We start from the raw sequence: 26652 nt of genomic DNA, 5'->3' as shown, positions 1-26652 counted from the left end.
CAGACACTTAGAATAACCTGTCAATTTAAAAAAACAAGACCTGTCAGTGGATGTGCTTTGAGCTGGCACATTTGACCTGAGATACAGGGTCCCCGCTCTTTTCTAGAGATCATTTTGCAGGAGTTGTCCAGGAAGTTTCCGGAGACAGTTTAGGTGGTATGACAGGAGCGCATCGTGCCCTTACACCGACATGTTCCTGTCTGTGGAAATCTGGTTCAAAAGAAGGGCGGTCTTTGGCTATAATCATGAACTCTTACATGATTATTATAAATGATGACCACAGAATAATGCAAATACATCTGGGGATTTAATTAATATGACTATTTTACAATAATGGTTATGGTACGTATACAACATTTTGTAACTTGGAGTTATGTGTGCTCCCCAAGGACACATCAGACCAGATCAATCTGCTGTAGGTTATTCAGTCTACTTTCAGTCCGACCTAATTAGCATCTCCCTGCTGGGGGGGCTTCACATGGGAACATCATCTTCTATGAGTACAGCAATGTCACAGATTATCCTCCCATCTCTGGAAGAAATCCCGGGAGGCTTTTCTTCTCGTAAGTTTTTTGGAAGTCAGGGGCTTGTTACTCTCTCACAACTTCTTTAAATCACAGTTAACTTCACGCTGGAAATGTATACGGCTGCAGAACATGCATCACCTGGAGGCAGAAAAAGTAACAGCTACTGTCGAGTTAGCATTGTGTAACCTGCATTAAAGTTTTTTGCATTTTCATTCACAGCTCTTTTTCTAAAGGTGAAGAAAAAACTCTATATCTTTTTTCAGAGCACATGAGTTAATAATTTATGTCTGAACCTAAAGACAATTTCAACCAAAATCTTAAAAAGTGTATCTGGAGGAAATTACCAACCCTGCCTTTAATAGCAGATAATTAGCATTTCAATCAGGCAACGTCTGATCAGAAGATTCAGTGTCCCAAAGCAGATCATTATGAGTGTTTTGCCAATTCCTGGTCATCTGGATGCTCTACTGTTTGCTACAGTCACAGAAACATACAGTAATGATGTTAAACACCATCCTGAAGTCATGGAAACGGCCTCTACTATGGAAGAAAGAAGGGCGATTTGAATAAAAGGTCAAAAGGAAAGCAAACTGCAGGAAGGCGCGGATGAATATCCAAATATCTTAAGCAAAGAGAGGTGCACTTTCAGACAAATATTTGACATTTTGTTATGACAAGGCTGTGCTGGATCAGTCTTTTTATTGTTGAATATGATGCAAATACAACACAGCAACCTTTCAAAGCTAGAGTAAACAATAAGGCAAAGGAAGCGGGGCGCTCTGCTCACACAGCTGCAATAAAAGTGGCCCAGGCGGCTGCAGTGGAACAATGTCTGACAGGGTTTATTGTGTGCAGAGACTGCATTGCTTTTACTGCTCCTATTTAACCGTGTCACAGAGCACAAGCGAGCAGTAAAACAGGGATGGGTCAGGACCAGAGCGAAACCCCAGACTGGAAACAACCAAGGAGGGCACAAGGAGGGACACTTCTATCAGCCAATCAGCTGCTGGGAGCCTGTGGAAAGCACAAAGCTTTGAACGGGTAAGTTCAACTGTCGGGTGGAGAATAAGTTTTTCTTCAGGATATACGAAGATTTTGACAGTTTGTTTCTACAGTTCCATCCCTGAAACACCTTTCATGACCATTAGATTATTATCCCCAGACGGGACATAATTCTGAGGTGACCTCCGTACAGGAAATGGATCTTCTCTTTCCCCACATGTGAAGTTGAACCAAGACTTCATAACCAAACCTTTTGCCTCCTACACACTCTGCCATTTTTGCAATCGTATACGTTTATTGCAGCCACACTGTGCGACACAGATCGTTGGGTACGTTGGGTACGACATGCATGTACACTGTGCGATGAGTTGGTGACCGGTAAGCTGGGAGGCGAGTGAACACACAGCGTCAATAGCGTCATCAGTGTGCCGCTCTTATAGCAGCGTTCATGTGCTTAGGGAAAAAAAGGGAAGAAGAGGAGGAATAGAAAAATGTGGACAGTGTTGTTGAGAGGGAAAAGAGGCCACATTGGGATGCATCATGTCAGCGTTATAAAGAGAGCTCGTAAATGTGGTCACCCTGATTAGTGCGTCATTTCATGCTGCATTTATATTTGTCAGTTAGTTAACATAGATCGTGGAGGCATTCACATTGTGAGATGATCGTCCTAAATTTCTGACACTTTCAGAAATCTGTTGCAGTTTATCTTTGGTCATAAGACGTGAGATCTGTCACGTTTCATCCTCACTCACACAGAGCAACGTGGGGTCCCCGTTTTGGAGCCACGACCACAGATACCACAGCCAATCGTCTTTTATCTGTGTGGCCTAAAATGGTACAGCCTGCTCCCGGCATTGAGCAGAAGACGTATTTTGTGGCACTGATTAGTTGAACTCCCTTCCTCTGAAAGATAAAATTACTGATTTTGTTAATGGAGCCCGGTGACTTTGAAGAGAGCGAAGCAAAGGCAGTTTCTGGTTTTAAAAGGGATCTTAGAGGTCTGCATTAGTAAGGAACTTATCAGTAATGTTGTCAGACACTTAAATTCACAATATGAGCCAGTGAGTCAGTAACAAAAACAAGAACTAGACACGCTATGATCAGGTTCAATTGTTCCCAGGGATTGTGTTTCAGCTATCACAGCCTGGTTAGTTGCTGCAGGCTGAAGGTCATTCTTCTTCTGGTCATTTAGTGCCCCAAAAAATGCAAGGTTGTAAAATACTAAAATCATCCTTTAACTTCTTTGCCGTACATTTGCAGAAAAATCTGTTGGACAAATTTACAGAGACGTACAAGCTGATTTTGAAAGTATTAAAGGTCCATAACTCATCATTACCCAGCATTTTAAATGATGTGTGGATAAAAACACTCCGTCTGGTGCTCTGTTTGCTCCTAATCTTTCACACAAACAACACACGAAACAGCAGCAGCTCAAAAACATCTGTCAGACTTCCCATGACACAATAAAGCACATTCCCTAAAACTCAACACATCCCTCCCCTGACTCCAACCTGGCTCAAGAATTCTAACTTTCCACTGTTGAGTTGATTTTAGGACAAAGTGCTGATACTGAAATATTTAAAAGCTGACAGCTGAGGTCAAACCACATAATTTATCCCTCATTATTCACATCCATCCCAGAAGGCAGGGCGGTGCGGGGCTAATGCACGACAGAGTCAGACTGATCGGACGTCTGGAGCCTGAAGAACATGACTTCATGCAGAAATGTGAAGCTATGAGCTTCAGCAATGATTTCATCTTTGGAAGCAGCTCTTATCATTACAAGAAACATATCAACTTTCATTTCAAACTGAGACTCGTTAAGTCTAAATCTTCACAATCAAACACACATAAAAAAGATTCTATTGAACACAGACCGGCCTATTAAAGCAGGCTTTGTGTGTGAAGTGTTTGAAATTGCCGATTCTATTAAAGCAGCTTATGAGTTTTATTCCCTTCTGTCTACAGTTAAAGGACTTCAAATAACTGTGTAATAAGACACATGAACATAACTTTTAAATCATCACGAGGTGCCACAAGGACATGAGAAACATCAGTATGAGCTGACTCTTGAATTTGAATGGATCACAAATTCTCTATCCATCACGTTCAAGCACGATTGCTCCTCCCTCCCCTCTCCCTTGCTGGTCTGCGTTCACAGTAGTAACATCGCCCAGTACCTGGGTACAGGTGCACAGTCCAATACAACAGATGGCGGTATGCACATAGTTGGTTTGCAAATCCACCAAAAAGCAGAAAGAAGAAGAAACACCCATGGCAACCACTCAGACTGAGTCCATCCTGCTAACTGTGGATGTTTTTTGCGATTTCTGAGACCCTCTTCCTTTAGGGCCGGATCTACCCTGCAGCTCAGTTGAAGCGGGTTTGTGCTGCAGGGATACCAAAGTTTTTGAAGAAACAGGGCCGATTAGAATTAGCAGTCCACTTCCTAGTTTGAGCGCGGTTGCGTTCACATCTCCCACGGACCATACCCGAGTATGGTACGTTTGGGGTCAACCATACTCGGTTCCGGGCCTGGGTCCCTAGTGTGAAACCACCCTTATGTTCTTGGCAGCTCTGGTTTCTACGATGTGACGATCTTGCGGTTTTTTAAAGCTACCAAGACATGTTGGATCATTCAAATAAAAAAAACTTGGTGTGGATAATATGCAGGTATCAACATTTTGACAATCTTTTGTCACATTGGTGGAAAAAACATCAAAAACTTAATTCCAGCATTCAAACTAAATCTCCTCTATCAGCTGCCAAATTGGTAATCATTGGCTTTTCCACTTTTAAATTCACTGATCTGCAATGCCACAGAAAAATAACTAATGCTTGACAAAAAGAGTGGATGTTAATCTATCCGCCGAGTCATTACACGAGCATCATCTTCACTCACCATCAGAGCAGAGATTAGCTGTCACAGTGCACTTCAGACTTCCCCCACTAACCCGCTCTGCACTCACTTCCCCTTGCAACCCAACACACACACGAACTCACACACACATTCAAATTCATAAACCGAGGCATGCACAGTATTCAGAACTCCGTGTCCTCGGACACTTTTGAAGCAATCTGTGATATTTTCAGATGTTTTCAAGTAATCAGCCCAAATGATGCAGAGCTGCAGGGATACAGAAATGAGAACCAGTGACACCAAAATATATTTGACTGACAAATGTCTTTAAGAAAAGCAGCTAGTGGGCTTTATCCTCACTCAAGAAACCGATGCAACTGCACACCAGCTGCAGGCATCATTCCACCATTATGTCATCTTCAACTGAGGCTTAAAATCACGCACATGCAGAATCTAACACTCACTAGTCAGCCTAATTAAGCTGCCTACAATGGGATGAACACACTGCTAGATTGCTCTGTTGTCAGGCTCTTCTCCACGCCATGATGTTCTTATGAATCCAATCTAAACAGGCGATTTCAATCCTGCTATTTGACATCAGATCTTTAACCCAGATTTCAAATTTACTGAAATGAGAAAATTCAACAATCCTGCAAGATCGTGCACAAAGAGCAGCAGCAAAGAACTCCACATCAACAATCCAGAGAGCTGATTGTTGATTTTAGGACACAGCAGACGAAGACATACGCCTGTCAACAAATCAGTATAAGAGCCCGATTGATTAATCAGCCAGCCGATATCAGCATGTCCAGTGATTATCGTTCTTAGCTGATTTTATCGCAGATATGACTAAATGTATTCACCAGTCATTTAGCATTTCATTTGAATTTCATTATTTCAACCTCACAAGATAATGCACACAAGTTCATATCTTGAGCACACAACATAAATATCGTGTGCTGTTGTGCACACAAGTTGACATCTAAAGTGTGTGACTATGATAATTATGTTGTGCACACAAGTTAGGTGATGACTTGTCACGCAGGATAATTACCTTCTGCTGCAGAAATTATTATCTTGTGCGCACAATACAATCATTGTTTACTTTCTGTGACTTCAGAGGCTCTCTACATTTGAGTAAAGCAACAGAAAAGTTCACAATAAAAGTCAGTCTGTTCTCTTCAGTTCCTGTAATTTGTGGTGTTCGAGCCCTGTGCGTGGACTGACAGGTTCAACAAGGACACAGACAGACACTGTCACTGTAAACAAATGTTGTGATCACAGTCAATACATGACTTTACTCACCGCATCTTTGTCCTCCCCTCCGCTCAGCTGCTGATCCATGTTGCACAGTTTCCTCTTGTTTTTATTCTCTGTCCTCTTCATGCTCCACTCCAACACACAGTGTGTTAGCGTGTGTGTGTTAGCGTGTGTGTGTGTGTTTTGGTTTGGTCCTGACAGCCTCCTCGTGTTGTGGCTGCTGACTCTGTGACTTCACTGCAGCGGGTTAAACAGGCTCAGCGACACCTCGCTTGTTGATGCAGTCTGTTGAGTTGTGAGTCGTTTCATCCCCCGGGCAGAAGCCAGGCCTGCAGCAGATGTGCTTAAATTAGAGAGCCCTTGCAGCACTTTTCATGCCGACTCCACATCTGGATAACCCGCCTTTTGACAAGCTGTCAATCAAACCTGCGGCACGATGCGTCAGTTTGTCCTTGAAGACAATAAAAAGGGTTTATTTTACAGTTTTATCATTTTGTCCTGCAGAGAAACGTCCATGATGCTCTGTGTTCCACTTCAACTAACACAACTTTGTTAGTAACTTAGCTGCTGTTAGCTCCCTGCTGCGTGACTAGCTCAGCGGCTAACAGCTAACGTCTACCTGCCCAGAAACACCGTGACACCGTGACAGGTCTGTCCGCGCGCCTAACGGTCGCTTCCAGGTGAATCCCGCCCGAATCCCGTCGGCTTTTTTTTTACCGTCCCCGGTGATTTATCCGGCCGTCACTGTCCTCTCCATGTGTTCCTCCATCCTCAGCCCCTCAGATAAAAAGCTAAGCTCCGTGTTGTAGTCGCCGGGTTAAGCTCTGTGTCGAACTGCAGCCGCGACACACGGCACGGCTCAGCCTGTTTCCTGACTCTATCGCGGTAACCGTGACGTCAAGCCGGCGAGAACGAGAATTCAACATCCGGTTCGTCTTACCAAAACAAAAGCACGAGGTGTTTATTTAGCGATATTGTTATTTTGAATCTTCTCTTTTGAATTTAATCTTGTTTTTTAACAATATTAATGTGTATTCATTGTTTAAGGATATGTATAGATATATATATTATATTATTATTACATTATACTGTATATTATAATCTAAGAATATACTTATATTTATATTTATAGCATCCCATTAATCCATAATCCATATATAATTCACTTTTTTTTAGTCTACATCTGTAAATTTTGTAATTACTGTACATAGCACAGATTCTTGCACTTTCTGCTTATTGCACTTCTAGTGAGATGCCAAATGATGGGGGGGGGGGGGCTGAGAGCTGACAAATTTAAACCAAAGCAGTGGCACAAAATGTGCAAATTTTGCAATGACAGTAGGAAGCCTCCTTTAGGGGGCACCATCTGACAGCTCTTACTCTTGTTGCCCTGCTAAGCGTTGCATGTATTATTGATGTGAAAACTAAAGTCTGCCAATGAAAGTCACCAAAGACAAATGAGGAGGAATTAGCCGTCCATAGGAGAGAAAAAAAGAGGAAGAGGAGTCAGCATCAGCTGGATGAACGCTGGTTGGAAGGCCCCACAACTGATTTTTGCCTAGGGCCCCAACAGACTCTAGAATCGTCACTGAACGCATTTGGTCTCATTTCAGTGGTATTGTGTTTTGTGTATGTCTCCATGTCTCGATGAAGAAACATGCTGCTTTACTTTTAAAGGTACACTACTCTACTTCCTGTTGTGAGTTTCAGCTTGACCCTCTGAAAACAGTCTGAGTGAAGATTTCCTCATGTTAAATTCCTCACGAGCCACAAACAAAGCGAGCCATGTGTCAACACAGAAACATGTGACTATCAAAATAAAGATCAGTAATACTGTGTTTGTATTTCGTGTTCAGTATCAACCTGTGGAAGTCTTCGCTCTGTGTGTATGTAGAAGAGTGTCAATGAGAATTATGATATTTGATTGTTTGGAGTCTGCTGCCATCTACTGGGAGACAAACGTGCCTAAAATGTAAAGTCATATTAAAGGCATATTATCCAGTTTTAGTGGGAGTGTCTTTGTTTTTTAAATCTGAATTATATGAAGAAAGATATCAGTGAAAATCCTGACGCTATGATATGACACAAGAAGCTTGATAAAGATCAAAATGTATTTTTTGAAAGACTGATTTTCCTCAGAGCTGAAAATCAAAATGTGTTTTGTTGACGTTAACATACTTTTTAATAATTCACGTATTGCATATTAACTTTTTGCTCAATTATAATTTGGAACAGAGACGTTCACGTGTCTTCTTCTCCTTCTTCGTAGCATCAACGCTGTTTGTTGCTGTTGTTACAACATTCTGACTTTCCAAACTGAAACTAAGTGAGCCCACTGAAGTCAGAAGAACGACTTCCCAACGCGGAAACTGGGACCAGCTGAGCAGCACCTGAATGCAGCATTAATAAATTAACTTTCCTTGACGTTTGTACCCTTATCTGTTGCTTTTGCGTGAAACACCTGTGGAGCTGAATTCTACTTTACATCTGATGTGAAGAAACAAAAACAGAGACAGATGTTGTTTTGTCCCTTTTTATTAAAAAGGTTATTTTCTTTTTACCCCAAAACATTTTTTTTTATAAAGAGAACATGCATAGAAATACAGCTGGTCTTTGTCCAACAGCATCAAATAAAAACTTGCATTGATGTACGCTCTCGTCTTGAATCTGTACATACATGAGCTGTGGTTCATGAAACCACACAGACACCGAGAAAGACACTGAGTTTGACCTGCGGGAGAAAACACAACTGAACACTTCAACTTCAACTATTTGTACACCTGATTCATCAATACGCAAGTTGTCCACTTTGGTTGATCTTATTGCTTTTATAAATATGTAGCTCTAGTGCGTTTTTACGATGCTACTTTTCCACTTTTTGTTTTAAACGCTAAATCACATTAAAGGTCACATATTATACTCCTTAAATACGTCTCAGAGCTCCTCAAAACATGTGTGTGAAGTTTCTGGTTCTAAATCCACTCTGATCCTGTATTTGATCATGTCTATAAACCCTTCTATTTCAGCCCTGCTCAGAACAGGCTGTTTCTGTGTCTGTACCTTTAAATATGTAAATGAGCTGCGTCTGACCACGCCCCCTCTCTGGAAGGGCTCGGGTGTACTCGGTGCTTTCTCGCTCCATGTCCTATTGTTTACGGTGAGAAGTCAGACTCAGAGGGCAGAACAAACACCTAGCTGTGGGAGTGTCACCCACCTGGGGGAGGGGCTACTGCCCTTTGTGATGTCATAAAGGGAAAATCTCCAAACGGCCTGTTTGAGCACACATTTTCTGAAAAGTGGAGCAGGAAGAAGACGGAGAGGATGGACTTTTCTCATCATTGGGGGAACTAGACACACCCATTAGTGTTAGAGGAACATGGTACATAATATGTGACCCTTAAGCTCAAAATGAGAGGCCCGTTAAAACTCCTTGATTGTCAAAAAGCTGGAGATTATCATCTAAGCTTGAACAGAAAACATGGCACTTTAACAACCCAAACATCCACAAAATGCAAACCATAAAGGCTATTATTGCACAGTAACCCAAAAGATTGCATATTTTTCATCAAAGTAATATAAAGGGCGTTGACGCCACAGTTCATGCACAAAAAAACAGTCAGCTACGCTACTATACAGAGAAATCAAGAAGAACTCAAAAAGAAAGAAAGCCAGTGTAGAATACCAAAATTCCAGAAAGGTTGATTTGCACAGTGAGCATCAGAGATCCTGCCAAGGATTCAGAGAAAGCATCCTAAATTAAAGATGACTAAGAATTGATTGTTGTCTTGAAAGTGATTGTCACCTCTAGGGAAGTAGAAATATTCACAAATTAAGCATGAAAATAAAAATACACCTAAATATTTATATTAAAAAAAGCTAAAAAAGTGTGGTCCGCATTCTGGTTTTAAAGCTGAAATGTCATCTCTCTTGGACCGTGCACTCTTACATTAATCAATCTTCTCCTGTGGGTCTGTACCTCATGCTTGTTTTATTTTAATAACACTGGTTCATTATGCAGCTGCACGCCTCAGCAGCTCCATCAGAAGGTTTTCCATCTCTGCAGGTTTTATGTTTCAGCAGGACAAACTGGGTTGGACCCTTTTCTTTTTTTAAATATCTGACGAGAACGGACTCCTTTTTTTTTTTTTAACAGTAATACTCTGGAGTGGATGAATCTGGAGATTTAAATCTGAGTAAATGTGAGGAAACATCGTCTACCAGCTATGACTAAACTGCCTACTGGTAGTTCTAGTGTTGTATCAGTAGTCGGCCATTTTTATGACACTTGTTGTACAATGAGGACTAATCAAAATCTACTGTTTCATCAGAGAGTATGGCTTTGTTTCCACAAGCTGCTCAAAGCACATGCAACTATTCTACACGCTTAACTACAAACATGAGGCTCGACAGAGACCGACAGGAAGCACTTTGCAGTTTGGTTTTGGCTCTTCTTTTTTTTTTAAAGCCCCTTTCCTGCTGGTGTCATGTGGAGTTTTGTTTCTTGAGTCCCTGCTGAAGAACGAGGCTGAAGTCGGCTTCTGATTCTGAACGTCTGATTGAAGAGATAAGAGGGATATCTTCCACTTGTGTTGCAAAACCAGGACAAATTATCATGTTCAAAAGCAGAAAGTAGATGTTTTTTATCGACTCAAACCAACCTAACGTTAAATAATGTAACGGTTGAGCCATAGACTGTTTGAAAAAGTGGACATAGGGACGTATAGCCAATAGGTCGCACCGCATGTATGGAGGCTGAAGTCCTCAAAGCGTGCAGGCCCAGGTTCAAGTCCGACTTGTGGCTCCTTTCCCGCATGTCTCTCCCTGATTACTTACTCTATCCAGTGTCCTCTCGAGTAAAGGCAAAAAGACCAAAACTAAATCGAGGGTGACGACCCACATTGGTTTGTGCACGCCCTGAAAGTCATGGTGAGACCAGATTTCCAGCATGGAGCCCGCCCATCGTTGCAGTAACAGACGGGCGACACGTCACTCAGGTCTTTGTGAAAAAGGTGGGAAAATGAGAAACTCTGAATAATAAGCCAACTTCAGCCGAGCTCAGTCTGGTCTCGTATGAAGAAGAAAAAACATTTCAGTTGATGTCCTCTCCTCTCAGCACCTGCACACACATCTCACCCATAATAAAAAACTACACTCTTTAACATTTAGTCACTCTCAGCGACCTACAGAAATCTGACAACACAAACATTCCTCTACACTCAGACGGACGTCACTCAACTGAAATGTTCCTCCAGCCAATAAGAGAGCCAGAACCTTACAGCGTTTTCTATTTGAACTGTAGGTGTTGATTATGAGGAGGAGGAGCTTGGGGCTGGTGCACTACAGGAGCGCTGACTGCAGGGGGCGCTCGTGGTGATGCGCTGCTCCCTGAACAGTAGAGGAAGAGGAGGAGGAAGTCAGAGGCCTCACGACACCCCAACCAGGAGAGAAGGCGAGCTCACAGAAGCCTCCGGCGTTTTCACCTGAAACACAAACAAGGAGACGTTGAGAAAATTGTCATTTCATAACTTTACTTCACATTCGTCATGATTCACTTCAAAAACCTCACGTCATGCTTTAATTTAGATCTACTGTGTCTGTTTTGATTCTGTTTTCATGATGCATAGGTTGATTTTCAAGCAGGTTTAATGGTTTTTAATGGTGCCACCATCTTTAAATGGGTCGTTTCTAAACTGGAAGGTCGGGGGTTTGATCCCCAACTCCTGCAGCCACATGTCCGATGTGTCCTCGGGTAAGACACTTAACCCCAAGTTGCTCCCACTGCTTCAACGGCGGTGTTTGAATGTGTATGAATGGATGAGTTAATACTGATGGACTCTTCACTCAGCGGCCTCTACCATCAGTGTGTGAATGTGTAGGTGTGACCTGCGGTGTAAAAGCACTTTGAGTAGTCAGAAGACTAGAAAATAAATCTAAAAGCTCAAATCCATTTACCATGTTATCATTTAAATGTGCTACCTTGTGTTTTAAATGGCTCATATTTACACACACAAGTCAAAGACTCTTCTTTTATGTTTCCTTTTCTTTTGATGTTTTCTTCGTTTTTTGCACCCAAACATCAGGACATGTTCCTTACATGTGTGAACATACTTTGCAATAAACTTGATTTTGATGTGATGCATGCTTTAGTCAAAGCAAACTCCGTCACTCTTGATAATAGAAACAAACATTTAAAGGACTGAACCAACACATATGGTGCACATTAGTGGTTTTAAAGGGAATCATTAGTAAGTTGAAAACGTTAGCTCCAGTGGATAACGGCTTCAGCGGACACAACATGTTTTTACATTTTAAACACACACTGCAGCCAACACACTATCCCTCTGTACAGTCTTTCCCTCTCTGTCTCATTTCGTCTTTTCATTCCTTATATCTAACTGGTTTCCAGAGGTGGAAAGAAGCCAATCACATTTACTCATGTTACTGTAATTGAGTCGTTTTTTTGTACTTTTTCAGTAGTGTTTTAAATTTGTGATTTTACTTTTACTTAAGCAAGTTTTGTATTGTATTTCACTACATTTTAAATCACATCCATTACTGAGTAAAAAAAAGTAGGCCCGAATAAAAAACAAAAGAAAAAAATCACCCCAGAAACAACAGCAGTGTCAACCGCCAATAAACACCACAGAAGAAGAAGGACAGCAACTGCAGTGAATGCAGTTTTGTCTTAAAACGTCTTGAATGTCCCTGATACTCAGATTTTGGTCTTTGTTTTGAATGATGCATTTGGATGCTTCATTGGTTGAATTGTTTCAAAATGTTTTATGGGATGGTCTCCTCTAAAATGACACACAATACACACAATAATACCTCCCTAAGGGTTATAAATGTTGTGTGTACGAGTGAGATTCGTTGTTAAAAGTAACTTTTACTTAAAATACATTTTAAACAAGATACTTTTTACTTTGACTTTAGTACAATTTTAATCATCAAAATATTCTTTCCACCTCTGTCTCATTTAATCTATCTGCCTCTGTAGAATTCAAATCTGTATGCATACATTATTCACCTTTATTTCTGCTCATATCGATGTGTGTGCTTTAAAATCACTTTTGAAAATAATGTTCCTCAGTTATTAAAATCTCTGCGTATGTGAGGCCCTGATAGTTTGTCATACTGCAGCTAGTCCAACTAGTTGGACCTTCTTCCTGTTTCAATCACATTTAGTCACACAGTCTGAAAGCGGGAAATGATCGTTATTAAAAGGGTTTTCAAACAAACACAAGCAGCTTCATGACGTTGTTAGGGGGCTGAAGAGTGCACAGCATAGCAAGGGGACTGTACCTTTGCTGAACCAGGGGTGTGAGGGAGAGGAGGAAGAGGAGAGGGGGGATGGAAAAGAGGAGGCAGGGGAAGGGGGAGTAGAGAAAGGGGCGCGGTGCAGGGAGGAAATCCTGAGCTGGTTCTCCTGAGGAGCCTCAGCAGGAGTCAAAGGAAAGAGACACAGCGGGAGAGAGGTGAGAAGGTGTGTGGCTTTGTCTCTGCTTGTTGAGAAAACTAGGCATGAGCCGAGTTCATCCCACCTGCAGGCACAGAATATTTAAGAGAAAACCAGGACTAACGTGATCCAGCTGAACTCACCTGTAAGTTTGTCTTTGCTTTCCTCAACACGTCCCGGGTCCTCGACACTGTAAACAAACACACAGAGCGTCTGTAAGTTGACATTTTCATCATACATTTGATTAAAAGAAGGTTTCCGATGAGCACTGAATATACAAGACGATGTCTATCTGAAGTTGTCCAGAGACTGAAGATGAAGAAACAGGAAAAAGTCAGATTAATAAAAGGTTAAAGGCCGAGGTCTGTGTGTCATCTCTGTGTTTTTTATGAAGTCTGAGGCTACAGGCAGTGCCTCAGACTTTCAGTTTAGACCACATTTCTTCACAATGAACTTTGCTTATAATCAGGACAATCATTTATTTATAAGCTCACGATAAAACATCTTCAAATGTTTAGAACTCGTTGGGTTAAAGTCATGAAGAGATCAAATAACAACAGACAGCTTTGCATGATTAAAAATAAATAAAATGTAAAAACTGTAACATAAAAAGTAATTTGGTCTTTTAATAAAAATGAATCCAGTGTTGTGGTTGTATAAGATGTAAGAGGAACAACAGGAGTATCAGTGACTCACGTTGGCTGACTATAAAGTGCTCCATGCTATCTTTGGTGAGGTTGGAGCTCTTCACTCTCTCCATGGCGTCCTTTAGAGCCTCCTCTTTCTCAGAGAGCCTCAGACGCAGAGAGACGACCTCCTCCCTCAGAGACTGATCCTTTAAAACAAGCACAGACATATGGTGTAAGTTCACAACAATCACGAAGCTGCAGAAATCAACGTTTGGAAAAAAAATCATAATTTTAGGACCAAGTCTAGTGATTACATCTCGATTAAAGGTGACATATCCTCCTCCTCTTCTTCAGTTTAAATAAGTCTCAGAGCTCCTCAAAACATGTGTGTGAAGTTTCTTGTTCTAAATCCACTCTGATCCTGTATTTGATTATGTCTATAAACCCCTCTATTTCAGCCCTGCTCAGAACAGGCTGTTTCTGTGTCTGTACCTTTAAATATGTAAATGAGCTGTGTCTGACCACGCCCCCTCTCTGGAAGGGCTTGGGTGTACTCAGTGCTTTCTCGCTCCATGTCCTATTGTTTACAGTGAGAAGGCAGACTCAGAGGGCAGAACAAACACCTAGCTGGGGGAGTGTCACCCACCTGGGGGAGGGGCTACTGCCCTTTGTGATGTCATGAAGGGAAAATCTCCAAACGGCCTGTTTGAGCACACATTTTCTGAAAAGTGGAGCAGGCAGAAGACGGAGAGGATGGACTTTTCTTATAACTGGGGGGTTTGTAGACGGACTAGAGACACATGTTAGAGTTAGAGGAACATGGGGAAGTGTGTTTTGAATCATATGTGACCTTTAAACTTCACCTGTCCTGAATACAATCTTCAAATGTTCTCGTGACTAGTGCATTCAACTCGCGCTGACTTAAGTTTTATCAAGTTAATAATACATTAAATAAGTCTTGATAACTACATATTTCCTTGCAGTCTGACATTAAGTGCTGCAGACTTATTCAGCTCTCACCTCCTGGATCTAAAATGTTCCTGTCAGAACACCTCAGAGAGTGTGGTACCACAGATAACATGAAGTAAATATAATATAAGAGGCTGTATGGACATCACAGAAAGGAACAAAGACCCTCCTGTCCCAGCGCTGTTTGTTGTCTGACCTGTTTGGTTTCACTTTTGTCAGGCAGAGCAGCTCTCCAGAACATCCGGAGCAGAGAGTCTGACTCCTCCAGGATCTGTCGGAGAGTTTTAGCGTCAGAAAGCAGCTTCCTGACAGAACCTGAATCTGAAAGCTGAGAGACACAACAGACAATTTGAGTCAGACACCTCACTTTGTCAGCGTTTGAAATGTCTTATTGCAGCAGCACCACCACCTGCTCTGTTCAAAGCGCATCCCTCACCTGATGAAGCCTGAACTCCTGCGCCGCGTTCAGAGAACTCAGGCCGACCTCCATCTTTCGGAGGAGGGCGCATCCCTCCAGGATCTGCTGCTGCAGAGCCTTGAAGTCATCAATGTGGCCCACTGCGTGTCGGCCATGACGGTTTGCGAACGAGCCGTCTGGGGCCTGACCCTGCAGAGTCGAGGCTGCAGGGAGGGAAAGCAAATGAGTCAAGAGGCTAACAAGAGGTAAATTAAGGTGAGAGGAGAATCAAATGAAACTCTGACACGTTGATGAACGGGTGAAAACCGTCTCATTGTGGCCTGAATGTAATTTTCTCACCCTGACTGTCTTCAGCTTCTTCTTTGTGTTTCTGAGCGGTGTGCAGAGGAGAAGACGGGCTGACGAGTCCAGTGTCTCTCACAGGCGGTGAGGGGACGTTATCTGTGTAAGGACAAACATCTACCATCACTGAGCTGCAGAAACCGTCTCCTTTAAACGACAGATTTCACTGTTTTTTGGGGTTTTAAAAAGTCACTTTATTTTTTTCCACACTGACCGTTGAAGAGTTTCCTCCTGGAGCGAGGCAGCGCGTCGCTCTGTCTGCTCAGCTGCTGCTCCAGCTGACTGTGCAGCTCTTTGGGGTCAAACGCCGCACTGCTGTGTCCCAGATGGGCGCCGTCACCGGCTTTACCTGATTATGAAAACACAGACACAAATACCGATCAAAATCCACTCAGTAGCCTTTTTTCTTTGACAAATACACTCCTGAAGATCTATCTGCAGGAAACTATTAAAAAAGTCAGTCATAGGCTGTAGATACAGTCGCAGCTCGTACCTGTGTGTGTGTTTGCAGGGACTCCACACACTCTGTGGTACACCTGCAGCTCACACTGAAGACCGTGGACCAAACTGCGGCTCTCAGAAAGCTGCTGCTGGAGGACGCTCACCTCATGCTGGAGTCTAAAGACAGGGACACGTAGAGATATCAATTATTTATCATTCAAAGTTATTCTTATGAATTAACTGAGGATCCTGAACCCTCATTGTCTCTCTCTCTCTCTCTCTCTCTCTCTCTCTCTCTCTCTCTCTCACACACACACACACACACACACACACACACACACCTGTTGACGGCCTCCTGGTTCCGCAGTCTGTCCTGTTTCAGCTGTGAAATCTCACGAGTTCGGCCTTCATCCTCACTTTGCTGCTTCCTGATTTGCTCCGCCCACCTCACAGCTTCTAGCTCCGCCTCCTTTAACCTGGCCCGGTCCAGGAGCGACGCCTCCCTCAGCTGCTCCGCCTCCTTACTGCCCTCTGCAGGAGGACACATGACAGCACGGGGATGAGTGAACGATTCAACCCCAAATGGAACCAAAACTAGAACCAGGACTTTGAATACTTGCAGAAAATATTGAAATCTGCTGAACACAACTTTGAAGATTATGATGTTAGAAATGTCAGTGATGTTTGTTTTTGTATTGAACTCTGACCTCTGGTGGCTTGTTTGAGCTGGTTCTGCAGACTGACGTTCTCCTCCTTCAGGAGTCTGATCTCACTGGAGAGCTGACTGACCGAGTCCAGACCCTGGATGTAGATGTTGGTAGGAGCACCTGGACAGAAAACATTGATAAAAATAATTCAACCAACAAAACTTTATTTAAATCTTATTGTATGTAGTATTGAAGGAGCAATATGTAACTCTGACCCCTAGTGTTTAAAATGGGTACTGCAGTCTAAATTCTAAACATCATAGAGAGCTGTCCCCCCCCCCTCTTCTCTAGAGTCCATGCTCACTCAGGTCACCATGTGGTGGACTCTGAAGCTTCAGTGTTTATCCAGCTCTGCATGGGTCTGTAAACCTTTCTGTGTTCTAACCTCTCTCCATTTTTCAAAAGCATCTCCAATATTGATCCTAGTTTGAGCACGTTTCTGCTCGTGGAGCTTATTAGAAACATGCAGAGGCTTTTTAGGTCGGGTACAATCACTTCTATCTGAACCACTTCTCTTGCCCGCTTCCATCACTGCAACACCTGTTGACCTGATAACTGCTCTCATATCTGACAAACCGAGGGGCGTCCAAAAAGGTCACTTTATAATTTCACTCACTGTGTGTGTGTGTGTGTGTGTGTGTGTGTGTGTGTGTGTGTGTGTTACCTTTCTCCGTGGTGGTGCGTGCCAGCTTCTCCTCCAGCTGCTGTCGGAGGCGGTCGTTGGTCTGGATGGAGTCCTCCAGTCTCTGTCTCAGACTCCTGATCTCCCTCAGGTGCTCCTTCATCAGGTCGGAACCTACAAAAAAATAATAATCAATACTCACACATCAACCTCTGCATGCTCTCTGATTCAGACTTTTCTCCATCATATCATGCAAAATATTCCTGCAGCTCAGAGGATGAAATGGACCTGTGATGCGCCGATATGACGGTTTTTAAAGCAACAGGAGATGTTAAGAATGACGTCATACAGCGGTCCATTTCCTTCTTTAAGTGAACTTGGGCATTGTACCCGAGTACGGTACGTTTGTGTTCACACTGATCAAATGAACCGGACTCTGGGGTCAAGTGTACTCTTATCTGGGACCAGTCTAACAATCCACCCCAGAACGTCTTCCTGAGGATTCAGGCTCACAGTTTTCTCCGTCTGTGTCGAGTCACAGCTCACAGGCTGCCTCAGATTTTCAGATCAATCCAGACTCCTCCTCCTTAGAGAATGCTTCTCCAACTGAAGCCTGTGTCGTTTGTATTCTGGCAAATAGAGTTTCTACTCAATGACCTCACTGTTTTGACCTTGTGTCGTATTTTTTATTGATAAAGTTTTATTTGGGTATATGTGCAGCTCTGTCTCCTGCAGTGAGTGTGTGTGTATGTGTGTGTTTCTGTGAGTGTGTCTGTGGGTGCGTCAGTCAAACAGGTGCTGCCTCTGATTGATCAGTGCAACTGGAATTTGCTGCTTCCTGATTGGATCAATCTCGACATCACAGCTGTTAAATCTCAGCTGCTGCAGTCTGCTCAGTGTGTGAATCTCCCTTTTGATGTGTGTGTGTGTGTGTGTGTGTGTGTGTGTGTGTGTGTGTGTGTGTGTGTGTGTGTGTGTGTGTGTGTGTGTGTGTGTGTGTGTGTGTGTGTGTGTGTGTGTGTGTGTGTGTGTGTGTGTGTGTGTGTGTGTGTGTGTGTGTGTGTGTGTGTGTGTGTGTGTCTCTGATATCAGTTAACAGAGCGAGTAGAAGAACTTTGTACTTTAACCCAGGGAGAGTTGTCGGGCTCTAACTGTGTATTTACCCGTGTTACTGGTGCCTGACTGGTAACCAGACGATCCTGAAGACAGGTCAGCTCCCAGTCTGACTGGTCTGGCTCCATAGCCCATATCCCACAATGCACTACTCTCCAGCAGGCTGGCCCCGGCCTTCATCGCCATGCTGGCGTCCAGACTGCTGCCGGTAGCGCTGCTGAACGGAGACGGCTGGTATCCGTGGAAGGAGAGCGGGAGGAAGGAGGACGAGTCGGGCTGCTGGTGAGCGAACGGGAAACCCTGGAGAGGTTTGGACTGAGGGGTCGAAAACCCTGAAGGAGAAGAAGAGGAAACAACGTCAGGTGAGAGAAGGAAGAATACACTCAAGGTCTGACGCAGAGGCACGGACGCACTTTAGTCTGGTTTAAAAATAAACAGTGTTAGTGAGAGGGCAGGGGAGGGAGAGTTAAAGACAGATGCAGGCTTTTCTTTTCAGTTAGTTCTTCTATTTCAAACTCTGTCATTAGTGTTTAAAGATCTCTACAAATCCTTCATAAGCTGGGTGCTCGGGGTTCGTTAAGCATCGAATGAGGAGCCCGTAATTAATGAGAGAGAGAGAGTGCAGTGTGTTAAAGATAAAGGCAAAGAGGAGAAGAAGAAAGAGGAAATAAAATAGAAAAGGTCGTAGGGGAGATGAGGATTAATAAAACTGGTCTCCGTTTCACTCTCTGTGCATCCACATGCAGCAGCTTTAACATCAAGATCCTCATACTGATGGTGACCGGCATTCCTCCTAATGACCAGCAGGGGGCAGGAGTGTGTCCAGACTCTTTTGACTGAGTCTGTCTATACTCTATAATCTCAAGCATGCACACATAAAGAAATGTTTGTTTATCCTTCAATTTCCACTAATCATGTCTACTGTGACTCTGAACAATAAAGTGTCATACAGATGTTTTTAACTTCAACACAACAGAGAAACAAAATCTTTTAAGCTTCATTCTTTACGGACTCAAAAAAAAAGATGTTTGTCCAAAGTATATACTTCAAAACCCATGCACACTTCTGTACACTGTCTGATTTACAAAAATGCATCCACAGCAACAACAAACATTTATGGGCAATGTCTCCGTATCAAAATGTTGCCAACAAATCTAGTTTTGCAAGTCAGACAGTGTGCTGGAGTTTGCCTAGAGTTTTTGCTAGACTCGTTCCTCTCTAAAGCACCAATCTAAAGAAGTACAGGTGCAAAGCATTTTTATACTGTACCAATAAAAGAACATGTGCAACACTGAAAACTATGAGCACCCCTCCTCTGACAAAGCAAAAAGCTCATCATTGTCTGGGATTTCACGTTGGCCAATTCGATTTCACTGATTCTCCTGATTCATTATTTTGTTGCATAACCGGTCGATTGTGCGATTTGAATTCTCGATCGATAAAGGAGCAACACAAAGTCATTTAAAAGAGTCTGTAGTCACCAACCCATGCACACAAACACTCATGCATGTACAGTCAGTCTGACGCACTCTCCGTGTCTCCCAGCTGCCTTTGCAGCATCTGCAGCTCCTGATGCACCTCGGCCAGGGAGAAACCTGCTCCCCCGCCGCCTTGGTACGAGCTCCGCAGGGGCGTGGGGTGAGGATGGAGGGGCAAAGGGACCCTCTGAGTGTGGGATGAGGAGAGGGGAGGCTGAAAGGTGAAGACTGGAGCTGGGAGGAGAGGAGAGGAAGAGGAAGAGGAGAGGAGAGAAGAGGAGAGGAGAGGAGAGGAGAGGAGAGGAGAGGAGAGGAGAGGAGAGGAGAGGAGAGGAGAGGAGAGGAAGAGGAAGAGGAGGGGAGAGGAGAGGAGAGGAGAGGAGAGGAGGGGTTCAAAGAATAAAGGAGAGAATCAGGCAAGAAAAAAAAGGACAGCAGGACTGCACAGAGCAGCGGCTCACAGGTACCAGGTGACGGTCGACTCCATTCCCTACCTGTGTGACTCTGCATGTCTGCAGGTTTAAATGGCGAGTTGGGGCATTGCATGCTGGGACAGCTGAGGCAGGACGGGGATCTGTGGGATGAGGTGATGGAGGGAGGGGCAGACGGGTGATGGGACGTGGAGCCGCTGTGAGAGAGGTGATCTGGAAATGAACAGAGTCTGCTTCAACTAAAGGACGAGGAGGAGGGAACAGACACCAGCTAGATGTGTGTGTGTGTGTGTGTGTGTGTGTGTGTGTGTGTGTGTGTGTGTGTGTGTTTCACCGTGTGACAGAGAAGAGCCCAAGGAGTGCATCATATGTAATGGATGTGTGGAAATCTTGTGGAAATTTGATGCAGACCGAGGCTTATATAAAGCTGGGGCGATAGATCCAGAAACAACATTTAATTTCCATCAGTCTCATAATCTTTTGTCACATTTATCGACCGTTTTGCAGAGTCTGCTGGTTTCACAGCATTCTAGTTTCCTCCACATTGCAGCAGATATTTTGACCATTTCTGGAAACTGCATCAAACCCCAACTTCTCCAAACAGTTCCTCCTTTTCAGCAGTCTAAACACTCCTGTAACCAGCCCACTCAGTATTCTTCAAAACCCAACGAGAACAACTTCAAAAGCCCTCTGATCACATCTCTAAACACCACACTGCCCGGGTCAAAGACTTTAAATTCTGCCGACTCGACTGTGTGTACTAATGAGTCAGTGTTTGAGATATTTAACTGATTTATCCGTCCAAGTATAGAGCTGCAGGGGGGGGGCTAATGATGATGAGCCAATCAGTCCAAAGCTTTGTTCTGCTGTGTTAGCCAAATATCTGAGTATACTGCCTTAAAAGCAATTTCAATATTAGTGGTGCCAGTGTTACCTTTGCTATGCAGCAGTGTCGACTAAAAAAGATGCATGACTCAGGCAAATATGCAGATCCTTTGTGATTAGCTGTGGAAAAGGGATCTCAACTTCCTACAAGAATTAAGGCTAAAATGGAGGCAGACTAATGATGCATGGTCTGATACAGACAGAACACAAGGAAACTGATAGGGACAAAAAAAAAAAAAGCAGGGATTGAAAGAGGAGGTGTGCATGTTTTGTATATTTCCCTCTAAATGGAATCTTAAGTCGGGAAATCAGATCATAAAAATGTACTAAAAATCAGTGATTCTTGTCTTTTCTTTTCATTTATTTGACACACACACCATCCAGGTCCCCGTTTGTTCTCTGCAGCCGTGCACAAACTCGTCTGAATCAGCCTGACGTGTGTGTGTGTGTGTGTGTGTGTGTGTGTGTGTGTGTGTGTGTGTGTGTGTGTGTGTGTGTGTCCTGTTCTCTCACCCGTGCTCAGTCTGGCAGACGACGACGACGTCTGTGTTTCCTTCTGACCGAGCTCGCTGGCAGCGTCCACATCGGAGCAGAGCTCCAGGTCGTCGTTGGCCGAGCCGTGCTCGTCGGACACGTAGGAGATGCGATCATCCGATTGGTCGGTCGTGTCCGAGAGGGCGCGGCCGCTGCAGGGCGTGTCAGAGCGATGAGGATGGTGGTGGGTGTGATGCTGGTTGAGTTTGGCGCGCAGAGACTCGATGACTTTGTCTTTCTGCTGCAGCTCCTTACTCAGCCTGTATACACACACACACACACACACACACACACACACACACACACACACACACACACACACACACACACACACACACACACACACACATATCATTATTATGTGTTATAATCAGAAAAGAGATTCAGTTCACTTTACTCCACTAGTGAATATATTGAGGGGTTTGTCGACCTGTAGGGACACATATTAGTGTAGTTTACATAACATGTGACCTTCAATAAAATCTGTTACTCGTCCTGCAGAGTCTTTGAGGTTATGAATCCATAAAGCGACAGAAATGAGCCTCGACAGCACAGACATAACCTGCAGTGCACTGCTGCATAATCTGCCCTGTGACTGAAAGGATAAGCAGCATTAATGAGCCGTAATGTCCCAGGTGTGTGAGTCACCTGCCACAGGCTTTAACTTGGCTGCATTGTGATGCTTTAGGGAAGCCTCTTAGCGGCACATGGCGCATGACACCACATCCCACCGCTCGGGGTAACACAATACAGACATCATTTTTTTTTAAAAAGGAGGGAAAGCAGACATGCATAAGAAGGTGGAGGAACAACAACAACAGATAAAGACACATGCAGTGTGTCCCCTACAGCTGATTTAATATACTGTGATGTGTTGGTGCACACATTCTGCAGTGGAGGTCATTCATCCAAATCAATGACAGGCTGATACACACACATGCATTAATTAAACACACACACACACACACACACACACACGCACGCACACACACACACACACACACACATAGACACTCAAGGCTTGAACGTGGTCACACACACAGTCTCAAGTGACATCGTAACCTTTAAGTAAGCCGCCTATACTTTTCAAAATGTACATCAGATGTCTTCCCTGTGTGTCTCCTTCTGATGTCTTTCAGAGTATGATATAGTGAAAGTACGATGACGTAACACGCTCTGTGTGTCAGCCGCTCTGAGTATAAGTTCAAACATAGTCTAGCTTGAACGTCATTTCCAAAATTAAGGACGGAGTTTACGCTCTTCTAACATTTTAGGTAAGTTGCACCAGCTGAGACGGTTCCAGTATAGGCAGAAGTTACACCTTAAATCTTACACCTAGCTCCTATAGTAGGTGCGATGCCCTCTGTGCAATATGGTCGTCATGGTGATGGCGTTTGAAAGGTGGGATAACGTCGACGATGAGGAGTGAGCAGAGGGTTTTGATGACTTTGTTTTGACTCCTGCTTTAGTTTTTCATGAGTTCAGATCGTTTCATCGTCCAATCACAGAGGACCGTTAAATGACCTCATGTTGTAGTTGAAGATTTCACCACTAGATGTCACTCATTAGGTGTTTGTCGCTTCATCATAATGCTTTGTCATATTGTACAAACGTCTGAGTTTGTGTTTGTGGATTAACGTCAGTCGTTAGTCTGTGCAGAGACGATCAGACACGAGAGGAAAAACTGGAACTTAAGAACAATGCTGCTCACTGATTGGTCGCATCAAGTTAAAACGTCATATCCTTAGTTATATGATGAGTTACAATGATGAGTTAGTTTGGACGTCACGCTCTACTAGTTAAGAAGAACCTCACATCTCCATGGTAACCAAACACTGACACATCTTAAGATGCAAACTAACTAATTTCAAAGTTACCAGAACTAAAAACCAGAACTAAAAACTGAGCTGCTGCAGCAGACCACAGATGTCCCCGAGGAGCCAACATGTCCTGAACCTGTGGACCCAGTAACGGCTTTTAGTTTTGGTTGGTGTTGGGATCCGTCCAACCCAAAAGAGAACAGGCTAAATGGGCTAAAGATTGGCATGTCATTTTGTTGCAAACATGGGTACTACATGGGTCCAGAGTGGACCAGATTCTACTCATACTGGTCCTTTGTGGAGCCCTTAAAGGGTCCTAAAACAACCAGTTTTTGGCTAACTCATGTGAGGCCTTCTTGGAAACTGGGATTCGAAATCGGCTTGGTCCCAGGTGGTTTTCCCCAGAGTCCAAATTGTGTGGACTTGTTGTCTACAGATGGGTCATCAGTGTTACTATCCCAGTTACAAAACAATCATGAGGTTTCTAACCTGCAGAGTCTAGTCTTCTTATGTCCTTTGTTATGGTACCAAATCAAATCTAAAACCCATTTATTATGTCTGATTTTAGTGGAATTTTTTCACCTTAATTTCCACATTTGATTTATCTTGTTTGCACAGTTGAATAGCAGAGAATGTGGATCTGACATGCTTTAATAAAACTGACTTCTTGGTTGTTGAATGTTTCCCTTGATGGTTGTTTTTGTGTCTTACTTGTCGAGTTGTGTCAGCAGCGCCCTCCTCTCTCTGTCTGTGATTTTCTTGAGGAGCAGCAGCTCTCTCTCCTGAGCTTTCCACTCCCACAGCGTGAAGGAGAACAGCGAGTCTCGGTACAGCGGGCTGCTTTTCGACAGCATGGCCTTCCACAGAGGAGCCATCTGCCCCCCTTCAGCCCCCCCCCTGCTTCCCCAGCCGACAGCCCTCTGCCTGGGGCTACTGACAGACCATCCCTCCCTCCCCGCCCCAACCGTGTGTTCTCTCCTCTCTTTTTAAGCTCCCTTGTCGATTAGAACTTTTCCTGTCGCTGTTTTTCCTCCCAGCTGTGTCACCGGAGGTAACCCAACGTGGCTCATTGGCTTTCGCTGCAGAGTTCGTGACCCCTGGCTGTGTGTGTGACAGCAGGTACAGCGTGAGCGCAGGATAAAAGGGACGGAGGGATGACTGAGCGGAGCAGGTGAAAAGCAGAGTAAATCCTCAGATTAGGCCGGGGCTTCCCAGAGAGATGGATTCTGGTGACTCCCTTTTACCCCACACTCTGGGAGCGTTTTGGCAAAGAAATCAGATTCTAAGGTAGACAAAGACTGAAGTGTGAACGCTGAAGGTCAGGAAACCAAGAAATGTTGAAGCAGAATTAAAAGATCTGTGCATTCGTTGCATCAACAGGCATGACGTCCAAATGTTTTAGATCCAAGCAAAGCTGATCAGACGGATGGTGTGGTGACAGGAACAGCTGCCAGCAGAGATTTAGAGAACTCTATCCCGATGAAGCTCCAATATGAGCACAATGCAAAGGTTGTATCTGCTCTTACAGCTTGTGATGAGGTTAGGCATGACATTTAGAATTAGCTCTGTGGTTAATCAGCTGCACACTGACTCTCTCTCGTCCTATTGGTGCAGGTTTTCAGTCCTCTTCTTTTTGCATCTTGAATAGTGCTCTTAAGGGAAAGCCTCTCATGGGCACATCCTATCCCACCACCAGCAGCAGCAGAATCAGCAGCAGCAGCAGCAGGAGGAGGAGCCCCCCGAGGGAGAGCTGTAGTGACGAAAGAGCAACAACGACGAGGGAGGAGAGTGAAAAAGAGGAGGGGTATGGCGTTTAAAACGGATGTCCGGGTCCTGAGGGCTTGTGCGTTCACGCTGCACTGCCCATCGGAGAGAAAAGGTAGCGAAGCAGAAGCTGAATGAATGATCGTCCACAAAGCGGCTCTGCGTCTGCTCTTCTTGTTTGTATTTTTTCAGAACAAGAAATCTTTGCATGCAAAGCGTTCCTCTTTGAGGCTTTAGAAAGTGTCTTCTCTAGATTTGAAAAAAGGAGATCCACGTCGCGAGAAATGTAGAAACTTAACATCCAGCTTGAGTTTGAAGGTAATCCAAGAACATGTAATACAATCTGAGTGAAATCTGCATCATCCTCGAGTCCAGCATTTAAAAAGATCCCGCTTGTGACGCTTAAAATCCGTCAGAGTGCTGCAGGATCTAAATCATCATGTGCTGCTCCCGATACACTAAAGCAAAGTGATGCTCTCTCTGTCCTGCTCCGTCCCTCTGCGGCTTCCCCTCACGTTTTCCCTCGCTCTAACTCCCCCTCCCTCTCTCTCCCTCTCTCTCTCTCTATCTCTCTGCGTTTAGCTGCTTCTGACCTATTTCCCTCCCCAGCGGAGGTTTTAATAACTTAACCTGATTAGAAGCCATGTCAACACGCGCAGGGCCCAACGCAGCGAGCAGAAGCCTCAGCAGCATGCCGGCATCAGTGCAATCACATTTTACATAAAAATTTATTTAAGTGGATAAGAAGAAATCTAAAACAGCCCAAAGTAAATCCTTATCACAGGAGATCAGAACTCTGTGTTGAGATGAAATGTTTGGACACTAGATATAAGTAACTGCTGCTTTGTGACACACTCCACAGGACCCTATAACGCCTTGACTTAACCTAATCCTAGGAGCCACAGGTCGGATTTGAGCGCACTAACCAGAACGCTACCGATGCCTCCTCAAAGAAGAACTTTTGTGGTTTAATTAAACTTCAGCTTCAGTGGGTTTTAAAATAAAGTTTGCAACTTTGAGGAAACAGACCTCTTAAAAGAACTTTTACGACCTACAGCATTTTGTTGAGATTCAGAAAATGTGTGCTCAAACAGGCCGTTTTGGAGAGTTTCCCTTCATGACATCACAAAGGGCAGTAGCCCCTCCCCCAGTTGGGTGACACTCCCACAGCTAGGTGTTTGTTCTGTCCTCTGAGTCTGCCTTCTCACCGTAAACAATAGGACATGGAGCGAGAAAGACCGAGTACACCCGAGCCCCTTCCAGAGAGGGGGCGTGGTCAGACACATCTCATTTACATATTTAAAGGTACAGACACAGAAACAGCCTGTTCTGAGCAGGGCTGAAATAGAGGGGTTTATAGACATTTAGATATTTAGATATAGTGGATTTAGAAC

At 43.9% G+C, this 26652-nt stretch overlaps 2 protein-coding genes and 1 long non-coding RNA gene across 11 annotated transcripts in view; 1 reads left to right on the top strand and 2 right to left on the bottom strand.

Moving 5' to 3' along the window:
- The window catches only part of mast2 (microtubule associated serine/threonine kinase 2), a 168540-nt gene extending 162023 nt beyond the window's left edge, over positions 1–6517 (bottom strand). For all 4 annotated transcript variants that reach the window (XM_061034950.1, XM_061034951.1, XM_061034953.1 and 1 more), the window contains exon 1: positions 5695–6517. In XM_061034950.1, the coding sequence (XP_060890933.1) occupies positions 5695–5775 (81 nt within the window). In that variant the 5' untranslated portion in view covers positions 5776–6517. The remainder of the gene's footprint in view (positions 1–5694) is intronic.
- LOC132972089 (uncharacterized) overlaps positions 1–26652 on the top strand; it is a 473300-nt gene that overhangs the window by 187549 nt on the left and 259099 nt on the right. The gene's annotated exons all lie outside the window — the stretch shown is intronic.
- The window catches only part of pde4dip (phosphodiesterase 4D interacting protein), a 46286-nt gene continuing 27800 nt past the window's right edge, over positions 8167–26652 (bottom strand). For 2 of the 6 annotated variants that reach the window (XM_061034949.1, XM_061034944.1), the window contains 16 exons: positions 21654–21934; positions 20319–20468; positions 19876–20058; positions 18397–18678; positions 17276–17407; positions 16612–16731; positions 16246–16435; positions 15957–16081; positions 15678–15812; positions 15461–15562; positions 15140–15324; positions 14900–15031; positions 13802–13940; positions 13249–13295; positions 12952–13075; positions 8167–11129 (listed from right to left, as the gene is read on the bottom strand). In XM_061034949.1, coding sequence (XP_060890932.1) covers positions 10987–11129; positions 12952–13075; positions 13249–13295; positions 13802–13940; positions 14900–15031; positions 15140–15324; positions 15461–15562; positions 15678–15812; positions 15957–16081; positions 16246–16435; positions 16612–16731; positions 17276–17407; positions 18397–18678; positions 19876–20058; positions 20319–20468; positions 21654–21934 — 2470 coding nt within the window. In that variant the 3' untranslated portion in view covers positions 8167–10986. The remainder of the gene's footprint in view (positions 11130–12951; positions 13076–13248; positions 13296–13801; positions 13941–14899; positions 15032–15139; positions 15325–15460; positions 15563–15677; positions 15813–15956; positions 16082–16245; positions 16436–16611; positions 16732–17275; positions 17408–18396; positions 18679–19875; positions 20059–20318; positions 20469–21653; positions 21935–26652) is intronic. The other 4 variants (XM_061034947.1, XM_061034946.1, XM_061034945.1 and 1 more) reach the window with 4 other exon arrangements.

Source organism: Labrus mixtus, chromosome 3, assembly GCF_963584025.1.
Source record: "Labrus mixtus chromosome 3, fLabMix1.1, whole genome shotgun sequence".
Classification (NCBI taxonomy): Eukaryota; Metazoa; Chordata; class Actinopteri; order Labriformes; family Labridae; genus Labrus; species Labrus mixtus.
This window is presented reverse-complemented; position numbering and strand designations above follow the sequence as displayed.